This window comes from Scylla paramamosain, chromosome 24 (genome assembly GCF_035594125.1).
Source record: "Scylla paramamosain isolate STU-SP2022 chromosome 24, ASM3559412v1, whole genome shotgun sequence".
Lineage (NCBI taxonomy): Eukaryota > Metazoa > Arthropoda > Malacostraca > Decapoda > Portunidae > Scylla > Scylla paramamosain.
This window is the reverse complement of record NC_087174.1, coordinates 5,346,607-5,367,500: the sequence shown is the minus strand read 5'-3', so window position 1 is coordinate 5,367,500 and position 20,894 is coordinate 5,346,607. Positions and strand designations below refer to the sequence as shown.

Below are 20,894 nucleotides of genomic sequence, written 5' to 3'. Positions count from 1 at the left end.
GGATACGAATTGCACTTGCTCTGAAAAGAAACATGCAGGATATTAGACAGAGGGAGAGAGAGAGAGAGAGAGAGAGAGAGAGAGAGAGAGAGAGAGAGAGAGAGAGAGAGAGAGAGAGAGAGAGAGAGAGAGAGAGAGAGAGAGAGAGAGAGAGAGAGAGAGAGAGAGAGATACAAATAGACATCCGCGAGAGTGGAAAAGAGAGAGAGAGAAAAAAAAAAAGACAGGCAGAGAGAAAGAGAAAGAGAGGGAAAAATGCACACAGCGGACCCCCCAAAAATAAACCGGCATATTTTTTTGCGGCGAGGGGAACGAGGGAGGAAATTTTACAGCGACATACAATATTTTGAGATTATTCCACAGCTCCGGCCTCTCGTCCCCTCGTGACAGGCCGACCTCACCGCGACCCAGACCCAAATTTACACCGCGTGGCTTCCCTCTCGCTCCCCTGCACTCCCGCGCCCTTCTCAAGTGTCTGGACAAGAAGGAAAATGTTCACTCGCCGCTCCCCCTTCCCCAGGAACGAGGCGCCCCTGGAACCCGCTCGATTACTTGCAATAAAAGAAATTAAATGGCCTGAGACGAAGAGGGGAATAAGGATCAAGGGGTGGAGGATGGGGAGGAAGGGGAGAAGGAAGAGGTCAACGGCGAGGACGAAGAAGAGCTGAAGGAAAATAAACCTACTAAATGTAAGTGAAAATTAAAGGCGCAAAAAAAAAAAGGATGATCGCATTAGAAAGTACCGTACCATTAGAGTACAATAGATGCAAACTAGTACCTAGGAACTGAGGTACAAGGCGTGTACGTACCTGTAATCTAGGGGCAACTACACCTACACAGGTACTTGAGGTAGACAGCGGCAGGTACGCAAAGATAAGACACGGAGGAAGAACTAATATTTTTTTCCCCTTTACGACCTAGACCCCATCACTCAAGTAGTAAGAAGGCAAAAAAAAAAAAAAAAAAAAAGTGGGGGGGAAGAGGAAGCACCTTGAAGTGGGGAGGAGGTGAAGAACTTGGCTGAAAGTTTTCTGTTTTCGTTGCCAGGTCTATGTGAGGCCCGCCCTCGGCTGCCATTCGAGAGGAGACATATGAGAGGGGAAACTGCTGGGGCGGCGAGGGTACTAGCAGGGACGTGAGGGGCGAGGATGGAAGGGTGAGTGAGGTCTGAGGCCGAGGTAGTGGGTGCCGAGGGGAAGGATGTGCCGTACTGAGGGGGAAGAGAGGGGAAAATGCAAAAAACCTACCTATGTTCGTGGCTTGACTTTTTTTTTTACTCCCTTTACTTTACACCAGCAAGGCTTTAAGGAATCTGGAACCTTTATGAATATCAAAAGCTACTGTACGCACAAGACACGTAAGAATCACCCTATACACTAGTGGCAGGCCTGTAGAGGATAGGGAAGAATAAATAGGCATGGAATAGACAGCCCGACACTCAAGACGACGTTGCAATTACCGCGTGTCACTCTACAGGGGGCGTCGAGACCTTCACGAGACACCGACACGGCCAATAATGACGCGTCAATAAATCAGATGTCAACACGCAACGACCCCAGTCTTCCGGGGACATTTTTGTTTACCCGCCAGCCTTCACCAGTCACGCTCAGCTCAGCCGCTCGGCCCCGCTATCTGAGAGCCGCACGCCAAGTACTGGGACACAGGCGGGGGCATGGGTGAGATATGTACACAATTACTGTCCTTCGCAAACAAATTATGTCCTTATCTATGGACGTAAATCCGCTCCACCATACTCTTTATCAGTGAATTGTTATGATCGGCGTAGTTGTTCATGCTTCCAGGCAGCTGTTTTTGTCGCTATCAGGGTATTTACAAAGAGCGACACACACCAACGCCAACGCAAATGTCAAGGACGGTTTAATGGCAACAGAAGGGACTAGGCAAAAGAAAGAAATATACAGACTGAAATAATGACATGAACGAAGAGATTGGGGGAGGAGGAGGAAGAGGAGGAGATGAGGGAGGGGAACTACACTGTAAGTTGAAGTTCTTAGAATTTGTCAGTCTATAAGGAGGAGATCTTCTGGGCAAGTTTACCATTCCACGTGAGAGAACACAGCGGAGCAAAGCAAGAGAGAGAGAGAGAGAGAGAGAGAGAGAGAGAGAGAGAGAGAGAGAGAGAGAGAGAGAGAGAGAGAGAGAGAGAGAGAGAGAGAGAGAGAGAGAGAGAGGCGAAGGACAGAGATGATAACAAGGACAACAAAGAAATATAGTAGGAGAATACCCGACTTCCAGAAAATAGAGAGAGAAAAGCCAAGGTGAGAGAGAGTGGATGAAGTTAAGGCAGGGAATGGACTTGTTACCGTCTTAGGAGGGAATGGAGGGAGTGAGGAAGGGAAGGCAGGAGGGAAGGAGAGAGGGAGGGAGGGAGGGAACCTTGATGAAGACACCACTGAAACAGCAATGTATTAACAGCTTAAGGATGAGTGGCTAAGCGCGGTCAAGGATGCTACGAGGAGGAGGAAGAGGAGGAGGAGAGGAGGAGGAAGAGGAGGAGAGGCGAATGGAATACAAGGATGAGGGATAAACACAAGTAAATGGATTATTCGCTTGTTGTAGTAAGGTACGACTCTGCAAGTGCTCTCTGTCTCTTCCCCTTTCCCTTTTCCTCTCCATCTCCCTCTCCCTCTCTCTCTCTCACTCTACCTCCCTCTCCACATACCGACTTATCCATCACAAAAAATCAGTCACACAGCATCATAAATATCGAGTGACGAGACCCGAAGATCGACCATTGAATAATACCAGCAGCATGTACATACCCTTGGAATTGCATCACCCCCATTGACGTCACAGGAATCCTTGGCCCAGACACCGCATAAAGTTTTCACTGTAAAATATTAATACCGCTTGAATACTTAAGGTCACGTATTTAGTTTCTTTTATTCACCTAAACACCAGCGAGCTGAGAACATTGTCCTCCAAGATTCAAGTGATAGTTGAGAACGAAATAGGCAAGTGAGTCTAGGATAGTGAGAGATGTTAAGATGGTATGGTGGTTCGCGTCAGGTTGTTATGATGGTTTGTGTACACCAGAGAAGTGGAGGAGTAGGAGGAAGAGAAGAAGCTAGTTTTAAAGGGTGGTACAGTGGATGATCTTTCTCTTCTACGTACTAACTGAAAGCAAGGCTGGTTCGTTCGTTTCAGGTACAATAGAACACCAATTAAAAGTGAATTACGTCCGTGAATCTCCCTCACAACTCCAGGCTTTTCCATTCGCCTCCCCGAGAAGTGTGTGTTGTGTGCGTGTGAGGAAGGTGATAAATCTTAATGCAGAAATTACTACCCAACTATGAAAAGAGCAAGAATATGTGGAGGACACCTTGCAATTTAGAGAGAGAGAGAGAGAGAGAGAGAGAGAGAGAGAGAGAGAGAGAGAGAGAGAGAGAGAGAGAGAGAGAGAGAGAGAGAGAGAGAGAGAGAGAGAGAGAGAGAGAGAGAGGGTAGGGAGAGGGTAGGGAGACTAAAACAATTATGAGACTTAATGGAGAAGAAACTAAACACTCGAGGGCGAATGAAGGAAGATAAATGAAGGTTTAAATGAAGCAAAACAGAAGGACATATATGAGGCGAGAATTAACATGGAGGAGAGAGAGAGAGAGAGAGAGAGAGAGAGAGAGAGAGAGAGAGAGAGAGAGAGAGAGAGAGAGAGAGAGAGAGAGAGAGAGAGAGAGAGACCACCACCACCACGTCAACATTACATAATCCATTAATGGAAAGAAAAGAGAACACTAAAGAATAATAAAAAAAATAAACAAAATATAGATAAACAAAAGATAGAAAATAAACAAAAATAAGTCTGGTAATGGTGATTTTTTTTTCTTTCTTTTCCCACGACAAATGTTAAGCTGCAAAGAAGGCCTAGTAATCTCTCTCTCTCTCTCTCTCTCTCTCTCTCTCTCTCTCTCTCTCTCTCTCTCTCTCTCTCTCTCTCTCTCTCTCTGGAAGGTGTTATGAAGGAAAAGTCAACGTTATTATTTGCATTATTAGTGTCATGGGGTGAAGGGGCCACAGGTTTCTATATTCTCCCTCCCTCCCTTGGCTCTTTATTCCCTCACGCGCCCTATTATTTTCCCCCTTAACCCTCCTTCCATCAATCTATCTCCCCTTTCTTTATTCCTTTCCCCAACCTCGCCAATATTTCCCTCCTTCACTCCATTTCCTCATTCTTCGCATGAACCCCCCCACTCTCTCTCTGTTCCCTTCCTTTCCTTCACTCTTTCTCCTTCAAAATCTCCTTTCTCTGCAGCTTCCATGCTTTCCTCCCTCCGTTCATTCGTGCGTTTATTCATATTTCCTTTCATTTATCCCTTTCCTCCTTGCTTCCTCTTTCATTCCTTCCTTCATTACCTCTTCTCGCTCCCCTGCCGGAAGAGGCGAGATGGAGAGATTCAAAGCAAGGAAATGCGACTAATTGTTTAGATCACCTACTTCCTCATTGCAAGCCTCTCATTTCCGCCTCCCATCTCGCAAAACAATGGCGGAATGTTCATGAGCTTACCAGAAACTATGCCAATATATTATGACGCATTTACGTACAGTTACAACAACGCGTTAGTCTGTGTATAAGGAAGGGGAGGATGGTGTTATATTAAAGGGAGCTTTCCTGATTATTATTATTATTGTTTTCCACGTTTTCTTACTTGTTTAATACAGGGAATGTGGATTTATTACTACAGATATGTTTCTACGGGTCGGTGCCTCGCTGGTCTGTACACGTAAGAGAAGAGGTCTATAGAAGTGGTGTTTGAATGTTAGTTATTGTTACCAGTACTTGCATTTTTTGTTTTCTTACTAACTTGCTTATTACGACTGATCTATATTTTACATTAATTTTACTCCTCAGCATGTATACAGCATATGATAAAACCACTTCTTCTGTTGTAAAGTGTATATCTTCATACTAGTTTATCGGAAACTGCGATTTCAGTATGGCATGATTTATATTCCTACATGGCCTGTTACTTTCCACCCTCTACAGATGATCATATTCAAAAAGCACTCCTTTTATAAACATAGTCATCCCCTATACTTCTTTACCTGAATCATGCGAATATGACATCATTCATATTTGTACATGATTCATATTTGTACAGTTACCTCTCTATATGCATAAAAATTAACGATACCCTAGAATAAAAAAAAAGTTTCCCAAGTTATCCCTTCAACTACCAACTATATCTTTCTATAACTTCACCCAATCTGGAAATATAACATAACACATGAATAACTGCCTTTTTCTCTCCAGACTACTGTTGAGAGAGAGGAAAGTGCCTTAAAACCACCTGTACATGTAACCTGTACTTGTTCCCCCTCACAGTGTTAGTACCAGGCAATGAATACACCGGGATTACGTCAGGAGGTCCACGGGTCTCATTTCCATAATGTTTACGACGCTCAGGACGCTAATACAACTAACGAAGCCTCATGCAAGGGAAACATTACAGCTTTTTTTCATCCACACCTGCTGAAGCGTGTGTGTGTGTGGGTGGGTGGGTGTCTGTGTGTGGGTGTCTGTGTGTGTGTCTGTGTGTCTGTGCGTGTGTGTGTGTGTGTGTGTGTGTTTGTTCTTGCTCGCTACACACAAGAGAGATCATGATAATAAATAAAAAAAAGAACAGCTCCACGTTTTCAGATTTACCGCCACACAGATATAAAAAAAAATGAAAATGAAAACGAAAAAAAAAAAAATATATATATATATATATATATATGTGTAAACTCACTCGAGGTCAGAGCGACTGAAATACTGCTCCTATTATATGACTGTGTGTGTGTGTGTGTGTGTGTGTGTGTGTGTGTGTGTGTGTGTGTGTGTGAGCCTCACCACACACCATAATGCCCACTATTGGAGCACCGTCCGTCACTCACCACCACCACCACCTAAACCACGACTACCACACACCGCATCACACTTGTCACACTTCCAAAGCGCGCAGTATGGCCGTAAATAAATTCCCTCCCTCTCCCTAACCCCCCAAAAAAAATGTATATTACACGAGCACTAAATAACCCGGAATGGACTTGTCGCATCAAAATAAAAATACTTCCACCTGGCACTAGTATTGAGTGGATTAACGTGAACAAGCTGGGTGGCGGGTGGATATAATATCAATACTTCCTTATCCTCTCACACTGCGCCAGATGAACGAGACCCATTGCAATTAATACTCCTCCCTCCATAACTTACCTTTGAAAAAAATAGTGGCGTTTACTTTTTTTACGTATTTTTTTTCTTTTTTTCCTTTTTTTTTTTTTTTTTTGGTGGAAGGACATGAATGTTAACTTTAAACTGGTGCTATTCCCTGTCCATTTCCCTTGAGGTGTGCGGGTGAAGGGGAGTGGAAGGGAAAAGGGAACGGGTTAAAGGGCATGCAAGAAAGAGGGAACGGAATGGTGGTAAGAGTTAAAGAGAAAATAGGGAAGGTGTGATTCGATAGCAAGGAGCAAAGACCTACACTCTCTCCTCTCTTTTTCTCCCCTCTTCTTTCCTCCCTCCCCTCGCTGCCATCTCCCCTTCGGCCTCCCCTCCTATAGCCTTCCTTCTCCTATCTTCCCTCCCTCTTTCCCTATGCCTCTCTCCCTACCTCCCTTCCTCGCCCTCTGCCTAATGGTCCACAGGCCTTTACACCACGCGTTTTTCTCCTTTACGGCTGTGACTGTCGCTAAAATTAAGGCTGCTGGTGTGTGCTGTCCCCAGCCGACACACACACACACACACACACACACACACACACACACACACACACACACACACACACACACACACACACACACACACACACACACACACACACACACAGAGAGAGAGAGAGAGAGAGAGAGAGAGAGAGAGAGAGAGAGAGAGAGAGAGAGAGAGAGAGAGAGAGAGAGAGAGAGAGAGAGAGAGAGAGAGAGAGAGAGAGAGAGAGAGAGAGAGAGAGTTGGCCTTCATTCTAGACGAGGATTCTTCATTAAGCCATGTCACTAAATACTTCCATCCTTCAGACTAAACACATTATTCTCGTTCTCTCTCTCTCTCTCTCTCTCTCTCTCTCTCTCTCTCTCTCTCTCTCTCTCTCTCTCTCTCTCTCTCTCTCTCTCTCTCTCAATACCCAAAAGCTAAGGGATGAATACTAGAGAGGGACGGTCGGGATAGCTCTACAACTGGTGGCGGGAAATGAAAGAGGGTCATACGAGGATCACAAAACCTGCCGATGGAAGCAACAGGTCAAGTTCAATGTGTGTGTGTGTGTGTGTGTGTGTGTGTGTGTGTGTGTGTGTGTGTGTGTGTGTGTGTGTGTGTGTGTGTGTGTGTGTGTGTGTGTGTGTGTGTGTGTGTGTGTCCTTGGCGGTGCGATGGCCACTTCTAGCGACAGACAACGAGTGTGTAGTTTACGCCCTGCTGTTTACTCCATGTACAGCCCCACGGGAAGCAACACTGCGCCCGCCTGGAATTCAGAATGATGCTGTACAGAAACTGCCTGTACTTTTACTTTTTTTTCTTTTTCGGGGCCTAGTGGGAGGTGCTTGGGTGGTGGTGGTGGTGGTGGTGGTGGTTCATGGGATGTTTACACGACGGAGGATCTCTCTCTCTCTCTCTCTCTCTCTCTCTCTCTCTCTCTCTCTCTCTCTCTCTCTCTCTCTCTCTCTCTCTCTCTGTAGGTACGTTCCCCAAGTGGTATGGTTTATTTTGCACTTTGTTCCTTTAATTCGTATTTTGTGATTGACTGCCACTTCATAAATAAAATACTTGATTGACGCTATAGTGCATAATGAATTTAACACCAATCTCTCTCTCTCTCTCTCTCTCTCTCTCTCTCTCTCTCTCTCTCTCTCTCTCCACAGCTCTGATGAGTCTCGCGGCCCCGCCCCAGGCTTCTCGTTACCATCTATTAGGCAAATACACAGTACATAATATAATCGTTACGAGATTAATCACACGCAATCAGCTCTCAACAAACCGCGCGGAAAACAAAATTAACTCAAATCACATTCAATTTCCAAACCCATCAGGTGGCGATTGAAGCTGCTCCTGAAAATCGGCACGTGTATATATGCAGACCCGACACAGTGGCCGCGGCAGTGCAGGGGAAGTGGGAAAGTTTCGAAGCAATACTGAAACAGTGCAAACAGGAGTCGAACCATCTACGAAACACTGAATCGAGACAGCATTGAATCTCTTCCCTTCCGACGACCGGCTATTACCACCTGAGGGTTCTGGATTTGATCTCGCTGTCATGGTTCTGAGCAATCGTCTGTTATTAAAAACTGCATCACAACAACTGCACTGTGATTTCTTGGCATATACGACGTGTTATTCACAGCACCTACACAATCCGCGGAAGCTTTCAATCGTTCAGACACAAATGTTCACCTTGATATCACCAACACAACACCTTTCCTTGACCTCACAAAGGAAACAGTAACGCCTTTATTAAACACACGGGACTACTTAATAATTCAAGCTATTACAGGATTTTACACCAGGTTACAAGTCTCTCTCTCTCTCTCTCTCTCTCTCTCTCTCTCTCTCTCTCTCTCTCTCTCTCTCTCTCTCTCTCTCTCTCTCTCTCTCTCTCATACACAGTTACTTAATATTCATGACAATTTTGTGCACTAATAGATCGCTGGACGCCGAGAAGAGAGACGGTCACAATTTATGCATCTTCCTCTCTCACCCGCCCCACCTCTTTCACTCCCCTGCCTCCTCACCATCCCCTCTCTTCCCCCACCTTCCCCGTCTCTCCTGACTTGCTCCTCGCATTCTTTCCGCTCCCATAACATTCCACAGCCTCAGATTTACCCGGCAAAACTCCTATCGATATTTTTTTGTGTGTGTGGAGGTGGATGAGGAGGAAGAAAAAAGAGGAGGACAGTGGTGGAGAGGACCGCTGACATTCTGCTGTTGTTTTTCATTCCCTTATTCGGCGTGGAGAGGAGGTAAAGGAGGAGGAAGAAGGGAAAGAAGAGGAGGAGGAGGAGGAGGAGGAGGAGGGGCTGACGGTGTAGCGCGGCGGTGCACTCTGCCACACTAACTTTCCCAGTGGAACAACGTACACGTCAGAACTAACGATTATTACCACAATTACCATGTATATGCGAGAGCTGGAGAGGTTGTTTCAGGTTCCTATTTGCTAACCTTGCCTCGCCTACCCGTTCCACCTTTCCCTCTTTAGCCAGCCAACTCCAGAACCGGACGGAGGAAGCTCGTGTCGGGTCACTACTCGTTAGCACAAAGCCTGGTGACGCTCCAGCCAAAGGTTCCCGAACTCGTCTTCCTTGTCTCTAGGTAGCCACTGACAGACGCCGTGACCTATTGGCCTGTGTTTGGGCAATAACAGTTCCTCTCCCTCCCTGCCAATATTATCATTATCGGCAGCCATTGCCTGTCTAGTGCACGACGAAAGCCTCGCGCCACTTTTCTGTCAAACGTTTAGTTATTCCAGCTGCACCGCATGACCTTGTGTTTTATATATATATATATATATATATATATATATATATATATATATATATATATATATATATATATATATATATATATATATATATATATATATATATATATTTTTTTTTTTTTTTTTTTTTTTTTTTTTTTTTTTTTTCGGTACTCGATTATCCGTTAATCCATTTATGAGTCAATCAATTAAATAAATATTTTGGACATACTCTCGGATCTTTTATCACTTTCTCTGGGAAATGGAAGGAGGGGGCGCACAGCAATTATGAGAAGCGTTTTTTTTCTTCACTTTTCTCCCTTAGCCGCTCCCCATAATACATAAAACATCTATCTTGTATTCCAGGTCGATCAGGTTGCCTGTTCTCAACGTTATCAATTCAAGATAGACTTCGTGTCGTTCATTGAGATCATTCTGACAGGAACATTTAGTTAATACATTACCAAACTCAACAGGAAAGCTGACTCAGACGGGACGCGCGAGAACAAAAGGAAACGAAACCATTTTTTTTTTTTTTTTCATGAATCTTTGTAAGGGATCCAGTTTTCAGCTGAAACATGGAAGACACCCACACGCACCCACCCACTTATCCAGCCACACACACACACACACATACACACACACACACAATGATGCAGTGCACGTATCCTGCAGGCGAGGGGGGGCGGCCTAGCAAACACTACGAGCACCAGCTGACGCCCTGTTACGCGCCCTGTCTCGAGGCTGTCACGCCGCAACAAACGGGGAACGTATATTTGCTCCTTAATACATAAGGAAGGAATATTTTTCCAGAGCTGAGCCAAAGATGTGGGACGAAAAGTTTTCTCTCTGGAGGATAAACAAATGCAAACACATGAACTCCTGTTCTCACTACCACAATCTCGCCCCTCCGCCCTGTCCGCCAAAACGATTGCACATTCTCGGTAGAAATCTTGGTGGCATATCTGGAATAATATAAACTAAAAGTAAAAAAAAAAAATACCACTGGTGTATACTGAATTAATCAGGTGACTGAGATTGATAGTTTTTATTCATTCGTGAATCTTCAGCTTCACTCAGCTATGTATTGCAACTCTGGTTTTGTAAAAATTGAATCCAAATTTACCTCGCCTTTCTGTCCTCGGGCTGGAGCGGCGGCGGGCAGGCTGCAGCTTGCCTCCCCTACCGCTGAATTATTTTGAACCCCAAATGTTCACCTTTAAGTCAAAAACAAAATGTGTGTTTTTCTTTCCTTCTCTATAATAAATATCTTAAGTTAATCTTTATTTCATAAAACTGCACGGTGTCTTTTCAACTAATGGTTCTTTTATAACGAAACGAGAAAATATTTGATCAATACAGCGCGGGGCGCTTCCTCACCTGGCGATGCACCAAGGGCCGCTGCGCCAGGCAGCGATGACAGGCTGGCGCAGCGTCTTGACAAGGGCTTGCATTCTGACTCAGCAAGGAAGGCGACCACGCACACCGCTTTCTCATTCTTCCGCGATGACACTGAAGCCTCAGCGGGAGAAGGAAGAAGAGAAGATCTTGGTATTTTTTTACATTTTACCTCTGGATGTCTATAATTTATCACAGGTTCCAGAAATCAGTTTATAGTTATCAATTAGTATTAAAGTAATTCGCGTCTTTAATGCCAGTATTTTTTTTCTTGGTCATCGTTGGCAGTCGACAGATAAAAGACGTAGTGTGTACTGCTGACGGTCGTTCAGTTTTCCTCGTCACCCTGACAACGGCACAAAAGGGAGGCTTAAGCTGCCTTGCCCTCTACGCATCTTATTCATATAAATGTATATGAGGGGAGAGAAGCCAAATCTCAATTTCAAAATTCCGCAACCTGAAAATGAAAAAAAAATGTGTGTGTGTGTGTGTGTGTGTGTGTGTGTGTGTGTGTGTGTGTGTGTGTGTGTGTGTGTGTGTGTGTGTGTGTGTGTAAACGTTTATCAATAACTAGAAAGGCTAACTGAATTTACACGAGTTAAGCTATTTACCAGCTGGTACATTAAAAATGAGAGCGTGAGGGATGCAAGAAAGGAGAGAAGGTGGGCTGGGGAGGAAGGTGGGTCGGGAAGGCGAAAGGGAGAAAAAAGGGAAAAAGGAGGGTGAATGACTACCTGTTGCAGCAGGTTTGGGCAGTGAGCAGAACAGCCTCTATATTAAGCCAGTGACATTAATTAAATTGCAATAACCCTCAAAGACATTTACCTAACAGACACAATTTAATTTTATCAGATATGTAATACTTACAAGGCGTGTTGCACTCCAGAAACTGCACGTATTGCGATAAAAAGCCGTACGAACACAAACTCTACCGCTGAATCGCCTCGCAAATGTAATTTTGCTGTAAAATTACGTCACACTTATTCCACTTGGTCACGATGGCAACCAGGTTAAAACTGAAGTTATCCTTGTGGCTTGTACCTGAAATGGTTCCCTCGTATCTACAGGGTAACGTGCTGTCTTGCCAGTGGCCAGAAATACAGAAGTTATTAGTTATTGGAGGAAAAAAACGTGACATAACACACGTCATAACATGTTATGGACTCTGGAGCATGCTCACCAGTACTCTGCCTATAAATAAACACACGGACGAACGCAGTTTAGCCTCAGCTGATGGAGTGATGGAGAGCTCACTGGACTTAGAGAAAACCCAAGACGCAGCACATTCTTGAAGCTATTACAGCCATATCAGACTCGTGCCCCAAAAGATTTTTATATTTACGGCAAGGCCACAGTGCGTCTTATGTGTGAGATTCATTATTGTACGCGACACGGAGTCGTCAGTAAGATTAATAAAAAAACGAAAATAAATAGTTATTTCCTTTTATCCTTTGTACATACATGCAAACATTTTTTGACACTATCAACGAAAGCAACAAAGAAGTACGACATTAGCAAAAGATGACCATAACAGTAAAATGAATAAATGCTCCTTCACCCTCCAGTAGTGCACAGCGAGGCGACGGTAACCGGTTTAGGTCACCGGGCCGGACAGACTACCAGCTGGGCAAGCGACACTCGCCAGGATAGCCATGCAACTATACAAACTACTCGTGAGCAATTACACTATTTGAAGAGCAGGGCTCCGTTAGAATTCATGAAAGCCACGCAAGTTTATCTTCCGAAATGTGACAAGTAATTAGAAAAGCCTACCTGTGAGGAGAGGAAGGGAGTGATGGCGGGCGGCGAGGCAGCAGGGGCGGTGAAGTTCAGAACGAGGCAGCGAACACATCAGGGAATCTTGGGTGAGGGCGGGCAGATGGGAACACGCTAGGCAGCCCCTCACCACATGCACGGCTGCCTCCTGCGACCTCTGAACTTTGTCTCCCTTGTCTGCAGGCAAATTACAAATATATAACTTTCATACCTAATACTTAAGGGAAGCACAAGTACACAGCTTCCATACCTTGGCTATCCCTCATTTAAACTACTGAGAGCTGATGTTACACTCGGCAAGTAAAGTGTAGTATGAGGTAACATATACACTTTCCACCACGAATGATTTAATATAGTTAATACTATTATGTAAATATCACAAGACGAACCATTGCCGCTGCCGTGACTACACACTAACTCTGCGCGAATCCTTGTGCTCCCTAAAGTCCTCCTTTAAACTTTTCGAATACACTGACACATGCCAACCATCAAAACGTATACACTATACAGCCAGCGGACGCACTTCCACGCCCGTGCCCCGTCTCTCCAACTGTGAGTGTGAGGCGTGAGCTGCCGTTCCCTTCACTCGCCCTCCCCCTCAACGTTTGAGGACGAGGCTACTGTAACCTGGCAAATTTTTGTTTAACATGCAACGTGATTTAATTCCGGGGTATCACTGGCACATAGCACTCCTTACACATCACATTAATATTCAAAGCTATCTCAGAGAAAAGTTCACAAAAATAGAGATGAATAATACCAAAAGTAATCATCAAACGAGCACAATGAAGCACTGGTTTGAGACACGCACTGTTAGAGTTTATAGTGACCTTTAATACCCTGCAAGCAGCCGCGAATTGGCCGTGTAAAACCACCTTAAGTGTCGAGAACTGCCACTCAGAGTAATGGCCACTGATAGAATGCATGGAGATGACGTCACCAGAAGCAGTGTTGCCTATGTATTACAAACTTATAACTTATATTAAGAAAAAAAATATTATGAAACAAAATATTATGAAACAAAGTGGAAAGGTGACTCATCTAGCAGTCAGTGCCTCATGTCGTTATTACATGTGATATTAAGTCAACAACCAGTGACTCTTCAACAATAACTATTACTTATAACAATACAATAATTACTTATGCTGCTTCCTACTACAATTACTACTACTACTACTACTACTACTACTACTACTACTACTACTACTACTGCTGCTAATAATAACAATACTACAATAACACTGGAAATGGCTAATGCATACTTTACTTCCACTTTGAAAGTTACTACTACTATAACTACTACTTCTACTATTATTACTACTACTACTACTACTTCTGCTGCTGCTGCTACTACTACTACTACTACTACTACTACTACTACTACTACTACTACTACTACTACTACTACTAATAATAATAATAATAATAATAATAATAATAATAATAATACTCCAGACACTTAAGCTTTCCGGCCTGTGCTTTACCACGGCTTCTTCACGCACAGCTGATTGGTCACTTTACAACTGGGAACCGAGACAGAGCTGCACTCATCACCCTCCTGAGCTCTCTCCCTTGCTCCCTCAGTGACGAATGTGTAATTTAGTATATGTGTCTCTAATGTAAAGACCTAGCAGTTCATAAAATCATTTCCACGTGATATATTTAATCTTAACCGGTACTGTACTTACACAGTCCATGGTATCGGTAGTTGTTTTGCGTTATAACATCCATCCTGAGTTGCTGTTATTGTTATGATTTCACATTTCATAATATAATAAGTTCCGAGAATTTTGATAGCAGTTTAGAAATACTACTATTCTATCACTGAAAACTGGGGAATAACACTGTATAAATATAACAAAAAATGCACTGACCTACGCTAACACCACGCAGTACCACAAGGTCCTCGCTTACCACCTCACATGATAACATACTGCAGTGTACTTCGAGCGATAAAGTATTGGTCTCAGAGGGCACTCGGCACACAACTCCGCGACTGTTTGGTAGTGCACTGCTGTGGGGTCATTACTCTTGTCAGTGCAAGATTGAGGTGCGACGGAACGACCTGGAGGAGTGAGTAAGTCATGTAGGTTGTATATCAGAGGTTTTCTAGGTGAAGTGAACGTGGATTGCTGCGTACACACTTGGGATAGTCTGCGTGGGTGTAGGTATTGATGTGGATATGGCTGTGAATGTGTGTTTGTATCTGAATCTTTAAGAAGGATTTTAGTGTCCACATCTATAATGGCCTGCGTGGGTGTGGGTGTGGGTGTGGGTGGGTGTATTTCAACCCATCACTTCATCATTAAGGATTTATTGCCTAGACAAAAGATGGCATGGTTGAGTATGGGTGCGGAAGTGGGTTTGGGTTGGATGTGGATGGGTGTATCTAAGCGCCGCACTGCATCATTACGAAAGATTTACCATCTGGGTACGAACGTTTCACACGGAAAATATATATGTAGAAGGAAATTTTTGGCGTTATAGTGATAGGTCCGCGAGGAGGCTTTAAGTTTCCTCCGCCGTGAGCTGTTTACGTGACGTCCTCGCGGAGAGAGAAAGGGAGCCAGGGCAGGGAGGCAGGGCAGGGAGGTAGGGCAGGGGGGGGAGGGATGTGAACGCACGGACGCGCTCATGTAGGCACGCACGAACGCCCGTCTAGACACACACACACACACACACACACACACACACACACACACACATACACACACACACACACACACACACACACACACAGTTTCCATGACAAAAATATTTGTATCCGCGCCGATTAAAACACGGCAGAAAGACATCCAGTCACTGAACAACAACACCAACACCGCCACCACCACCACCACCAACAACAACAACAACAACAACAACAACAGCAGCAACAGCAGCAGCAGCAGCAGCAGCAGCAGCAGCAACACCAACAAGAACAAGAACACCAACAGGAACAACCCCAACAGCACCAGCACCACCACCACCACCACCACCACCAACAACAACAACAACAACAACAACAACAACAACGACAACAGCAGCAGCACACAATTTGGGCACAATTATGTTTCGGCACGCACGGAATGGCACTCAATAAAGAAGCAAAACAAAGGAATCCAATTAAATGGAATGAACAAATATATAAGATAAATAAAACGCACGCAAATAAAAATAAGGGAAATAAAAATGCTTCATATAAAAATGGAGCAGGACAGAGGCGTCCCCACCACCCATCATCGGACGAGCAGCTCCCCCGCTTGCCTGGTAACTTTACAACCTCCAAACACGGCCAGTATAATACGTGCCTCTGTGCGCCGGCCAAAGGGAACGGCGGGGCAGGGCTGGACTCACCTTCTCCTTCTCCTCCTCCTCCTCCTCGGTGTTTCTGTTTTGAGATAAGAACAAAGGATTAAAAGCCATTGTTGTTGTTGTTGTTGTTGGGGTGGTGGTGTACTGTAGGTAGTGATGGTGGTGATGGTGGTAGTGTCATGTAATAGTAGTAGTGGTAGTATACTTGTTGCTGTTGATGTTGTTGTTGTTGTTGTAGAAGCAGAAGCATTAACACAGCCATTTTTGTCATTGTTATTATCATCATCATATTAAAAATAGCTATCACCACCAACACCACCACCACCACCACCACCACCACGCTACCACTACCTGTACACAATTCCCAGGCGACCGTCACAGTTAACTACGGAGCATCAACTGGAGGCCACAGTGGCGGACGTGACCCAGAGCAGCGGGCAGGGACGTGACCTACAACTCTGGGAATACCTGAAGGGAAGCTGCCTTTTGGAGAACCGAGGCTGCTTCTCCCACCACCACCACTACCACCACCACCACTGCCTCTCCCCTTCCCCTCACCACGCAGAGCAGAGAGCAAAGCAAGTGGCGTTTCGTTGTGTTCTAAATATTTACAGCAGGATGGGAATGGCTTTATGAAGAAAACATTTTCCGCATTATGATGGGAATAAAATATTTTTCTTTCTTTATCTGTCCTGTTCTGTCAGTCTGTCTGTCTATTAGCTTGCATGTTTGTTTGCCTGCGTGTGTGTGCTTAGGTCTCTCTCTCTCTCTCTCTCTCTCTCTCTCTCTCTCTCTCTCTCTCTCTCTCTCTCTCTCTCTCTCTCTCTCTCTCTCTCTCTCTCTCATTAAGGCAAATTTTCACAATAAAGGGCAATAAAACCCTGAGATCTGGGTGGGTAGATGCGCACAATTCTATGAATTACTTTTAGGGAGACTGCTGAATTCCAGAATGAAACAGTGCGTGGCATTATGAAGTCTCTTTCTCTCTCTCTCTCTCTCTCTCTCTCTCTCTCTCTCTCTCTCTCTCTCTCTCTCTCTCTCTCTCTCTCTCTCTCTCTCTCTCTCTCTCTTTCATTATTTATGCCTACCATACATCCATTCTTTCATCATGGCTACCTCATCCTCAGCCTTCTCTTTCTCTGTTCTGCATCTGTTCTTCCTTTTCCCCTCAGTGACGATTTTCCCTCATACTCTCTTTTCGTAATGGCTGGCAGCAAATGAAATGTTTCTCTCAATCTTTCCTCAACAATATGTGATGCTTTTACCAGCAGTCCATTCTCTTTCCCTCTTTCCTTTTTCCTTTTCGTAGTTTTCTAATACAAGTGATGGAAGAAGCATGAAAAGTATGAATACGTGGGGAGGTCAGGAAAGTCTGAGGTAGGAATGTTTTCAGTGTTTTGTAATTTTCTCACCTGCGTCAAGGAAAACAGTTGTAGCTTCTCTTCTTTCCTTTGCTATCCAGGAGTGGCCACGTTATATTTAGTTGTTATTCAAGCACATGCTGGTTTTTTTTTGTTTTGTTTTTTTACTTGCTGCCTTGAACAGCAACATGTAATCAATTATTAATTTGTATACAATACTGTTCTTCTCATTAATTTGTTCATGAATTTATTTAAATATTTGTTGCTTTCTTTAACTGGGCCCTTTTTATTTTTCAAGCCAGGAATACATTTTATGGTTAGTTTGCATGCAGTTTTATTTTCCGAGTGGTTTGCTTCGTTTTCTTTATTTTCGGACGAGCAGCGTGGTCCGCTTAGGGAAAAACACTAACTCAAAAAGCGAGCATTCCCCAGCGCAGGATACTTTCATCCTTAATCCCCTTAAAAATAATTAACTCCAGCAAATTAATGAGAGCGTCATGCGTGTCATTTCGTTTTTCTCATCATATAATACATACGTAATGCAAATACCAAACACATAATGACCGTGGGTGACGAAGCGAGGAGGAATGATGACCTGCTCACCTCACACACACACACACACACACACACACACACACACACACACACACACACACACGAAGGCCTTCTCCACAACCTTACTCCACATTAGCATACTTAACTGAGGGCCATGCATAAACCATAACATTTCGAATTGGCCTAACATGAATAATAAATGCGCTGCGGTAGTGGGAGGAGGAGGAGGAGGAGGAGGAGGAGGAGTAAGGGGAGGTGAGGATGTTGCCTGCTGCCCCTACTGGAATAATCGTTTGTAGAGGAAGCAGGAGCCGCCCCTCCGCGCCCCGCCCCTCACCGTCCCGTCCTGCCTCAATTCTTCTCCCCACCACACCCGAAGCAGCCTCCCGCCGCACCCCGCCCTTCCCCTCACCACCTAATATGTGATTCAACTTCGTAACAAGATTTGGGTCAGGGTTTTCCTTTTGAAGTGAAGGGGAAAGTGTGCTGCAGAAACGCTCTTCACTAACACTACTGACTCTCTCTCTCTCTCTCTCTCTCTGGAGGTCGCGTGGCCACATAACGTGCTTCCTACAAGTTTTTTTTTTTCTCTTTTTTCTCGCCTTTTTCCTCGACGGGTTTACCTAAAATCATGGTGTGAACTTTAGCCATGCCAGTTAAATACTTCTAACGTTAATAAAACTTGTTGATGGGTCGTTCAGAAGACAGGTTCGGGGGCTGAAGCTCAATCTACTGGAAACGCTGAGTCGTCATGATAAAGTACAAAGCGACACTTATTTTTTCCCCCACCCTCCCTCCCTCCCTCCCTCGCCTTCTTTGTCAGGGACGCGAGGAAAGTGGACGTGAATATGATGTGCCTGCAAGACCCGAAGCTCGAAGAGAAGTGCAAGCGGGTTCTTTTCCTTCCCCGGAGCGGCGTGGGAAGGATAATACAATGTAAGATGATTGCGATTCCGTAGAAAGTAATCACATTTACCTTACGTGGTTTCTCTCCCCCTGCTAATTCCGCTCGTCGTATATCTTCATCCCCAAAGAGGTCCTTCCCCAGGCGGCTCCCCAGCACACCCCTGACACGCCTTCCATTGTTCCCGGATGCTCCCCTCGCGCGCGGCAGCTGGCCATCCTCCGCACCTCGCCTCTTCCCTGCTAATTCATTTTCCTCTTTACCTCTCTTCTCTCTTCCGGGTATTTCCCACCGCGCTCCTCTTTTCCTCACGCCTCCCTCTCGTTATTCCTCCCTCCCCGCCCGCCCTCGCCTTCCCTTCAGTCTTCTTCTCATACAAACTCAGCCAAGCGCGTGAAATAAGCTTTCAGTGCGGGGCCTTTACATTAACCTCTCAGCCGATCTTGCTTAGCCTTCACTCTGGATCATTATTTTACTCCCTCCTCTCTCGCTTTTTGTTCTTTTCTCTCCTTCCTGGTCTACGTGAGTTTCCTGGACAACCTCAACGGGAAGGAATCCACAGCCATACGCAACTTACGTACACCCTTCCCTGTTTCCTTGCTTTCCTCCCTTGTCCCTTTGCAGAAGTCTGACACTCCTCTCTGCCAGGTGTACAAGTCACAAGCCATACCTGCCCTCACCTGGACATGTAGATTTGGTCATTCCTTCCTGTTTGCCTCCAAGGTGTGCTGTACTTCCCCTCTTGTCCCCTCGCCGCCAAGTGTATAAAGCTTGGGACGTAGCTGTCACTTCCCCTCGCCCTCAGATGTCGTCTCCCCTCGTTTCCCTCCCTGACAGACACTGGCCTGAGGGGACGACAAATTTCCCACCGATCTGAAAATCTGCTCTATAGGATGATGCGCCTCCCTCTCCCCTCTAAAGAGTTTTCTGTTCTTCCTAATCTTTATTCTTTTTCCCTGCAGGCAGCGGGGAGAAGCTGCAGGCGGGAGCGGTTAATGGCAACCCTAAAGTTAATTAGATCTCATCCTCCTTCCCGTCAGATGAATCGTGCAGGAGGCGGCTGGGAAGTACGTTTGAGGGCGAATGAGTGTTAGTGAGGGAAAGGAGTGAAAGGCGTACATCATCCCCTTCTGCCACGACCTCCTCCCAGCGGCGGTGTGGCGAGGCTGACCACACAAAGGGCGACCCATTAACACAAGTGAACACAAGTGGAGGCGACACGTGGGATACTCCGTCCTCGAGCCCCAACAGATTGTGTGTGTTTAGGAGACGTAGAGCCTTTTGATACCGAGCCTTCACACACACACACACACACACGTAGGGATGTTTCTCCACCACTTTCACTTTCCTAAGCCAGCCATAACGTCACGTATATTCTCCCCACACCTTCGTCTCCCCCAAATTTAGTGCTTATTCACCTCGTTCTTTACCTTCGCTTTGGCAAGTCTCCCTTCCTGTCATTTTTTACCACCTCATGGCCGTCCCTCTCCCTACTCTTCTTTCCTCCTACTTCTCTTCCTCCTCCTCTTCCTCCTCTTTCTACCATTCTTTCCTCCTCTCCCTCTCTTCCTCCTCTGTTCTCTCGCTCGTCCCGGAGAGAAAAAAGGAGAACTAAGTGAGAGAGGAACCGGATGCTTGCGCTCGTTGTCTTAGAAAAGTGAAGTCAAGATTCTCCTTCACGTTATGACATTTTCTTGGTATTGACGCTTGACGATACTCGAGATTGATGCTTTAATTCGAGGGAACCAAAGTGAATGAGGCTCCAGGAACAAAATATCCGCCTCCGGGAGAGAGTAGAAGGGTCGCTGCACGAAAACAAGCACGGATTAATTGTTACACGATATACGTAGAAGCACGTGTCGATGTATCCAGAGGGGTGCAAGGATATACACGCTGCAACACTGAGAGAAAAGTGAAGGAAATACGAAGACGACAAGTTAAGGAGCGGACAGACAAGACTCAGTTCTCTCGCGGGCAGTGTCATCCGATTCACCTCTTTCTCTTTTTTTGTTTGCTTCTCGTTAGCACTACGTGGCCACACTGGCAACCCAGCGGGCAAACAGGCCTCACACAGCTTCAGAAAAAAAATACAACTCCCCTCCGCGTCCCCTTCGTCAGCAGTGTCCCACGTAAAGCCGCCCGAGCCGCGCTCCTTTGATGCAAATT

General features: G+C 45.3%; 1 protein-coding gene across 26 annotated transcripts in view; it reads right to left on the bottom strand.

Moving 5' to 3' along the window:
* LOC135112626 (uncharacterized) overlaps positions 1 to 20,894 on the bottom strand; it is a 274,887-nt gene that overhangs the window by 22,210 nt on the left and 231,783 nt on the right. For 19 of the 26 annotated variants that reach the window (XR_010274500.1, XR_010274494.1, XR_010274504.1 and 16 more), the window contains 3 exons: positions 12,612 to 12,791; positions 10,821 to 10,952; positions 10,567 to 10,657 (listed from right to left, as the gene is read on the bottom strand). Coding sequence is in view for 1 of the 26 variants with exons in the window: in XM_064027184.1 (XP_063883254.1) it covers positions 10,821 to 10,952; positions 12,612 to 12,791 (312 nt within the window). In the remaining 25 variants the exon portion in view is untranslated. Of the gene's footprint in view, positions 1 to 10,566; positions 10,658 to 10,820; positions 10,953 to 10,989; positions 11,296 to 12,611; positions 12,792 to 13,003; positions 13,229 to 20,894 lie in introns of those variants that run through there. The other 7 variants (XR_010274482.1, XR_010274484.1, XR_010274486.1 and 4 more) reach the window with 6 other exon arrangements.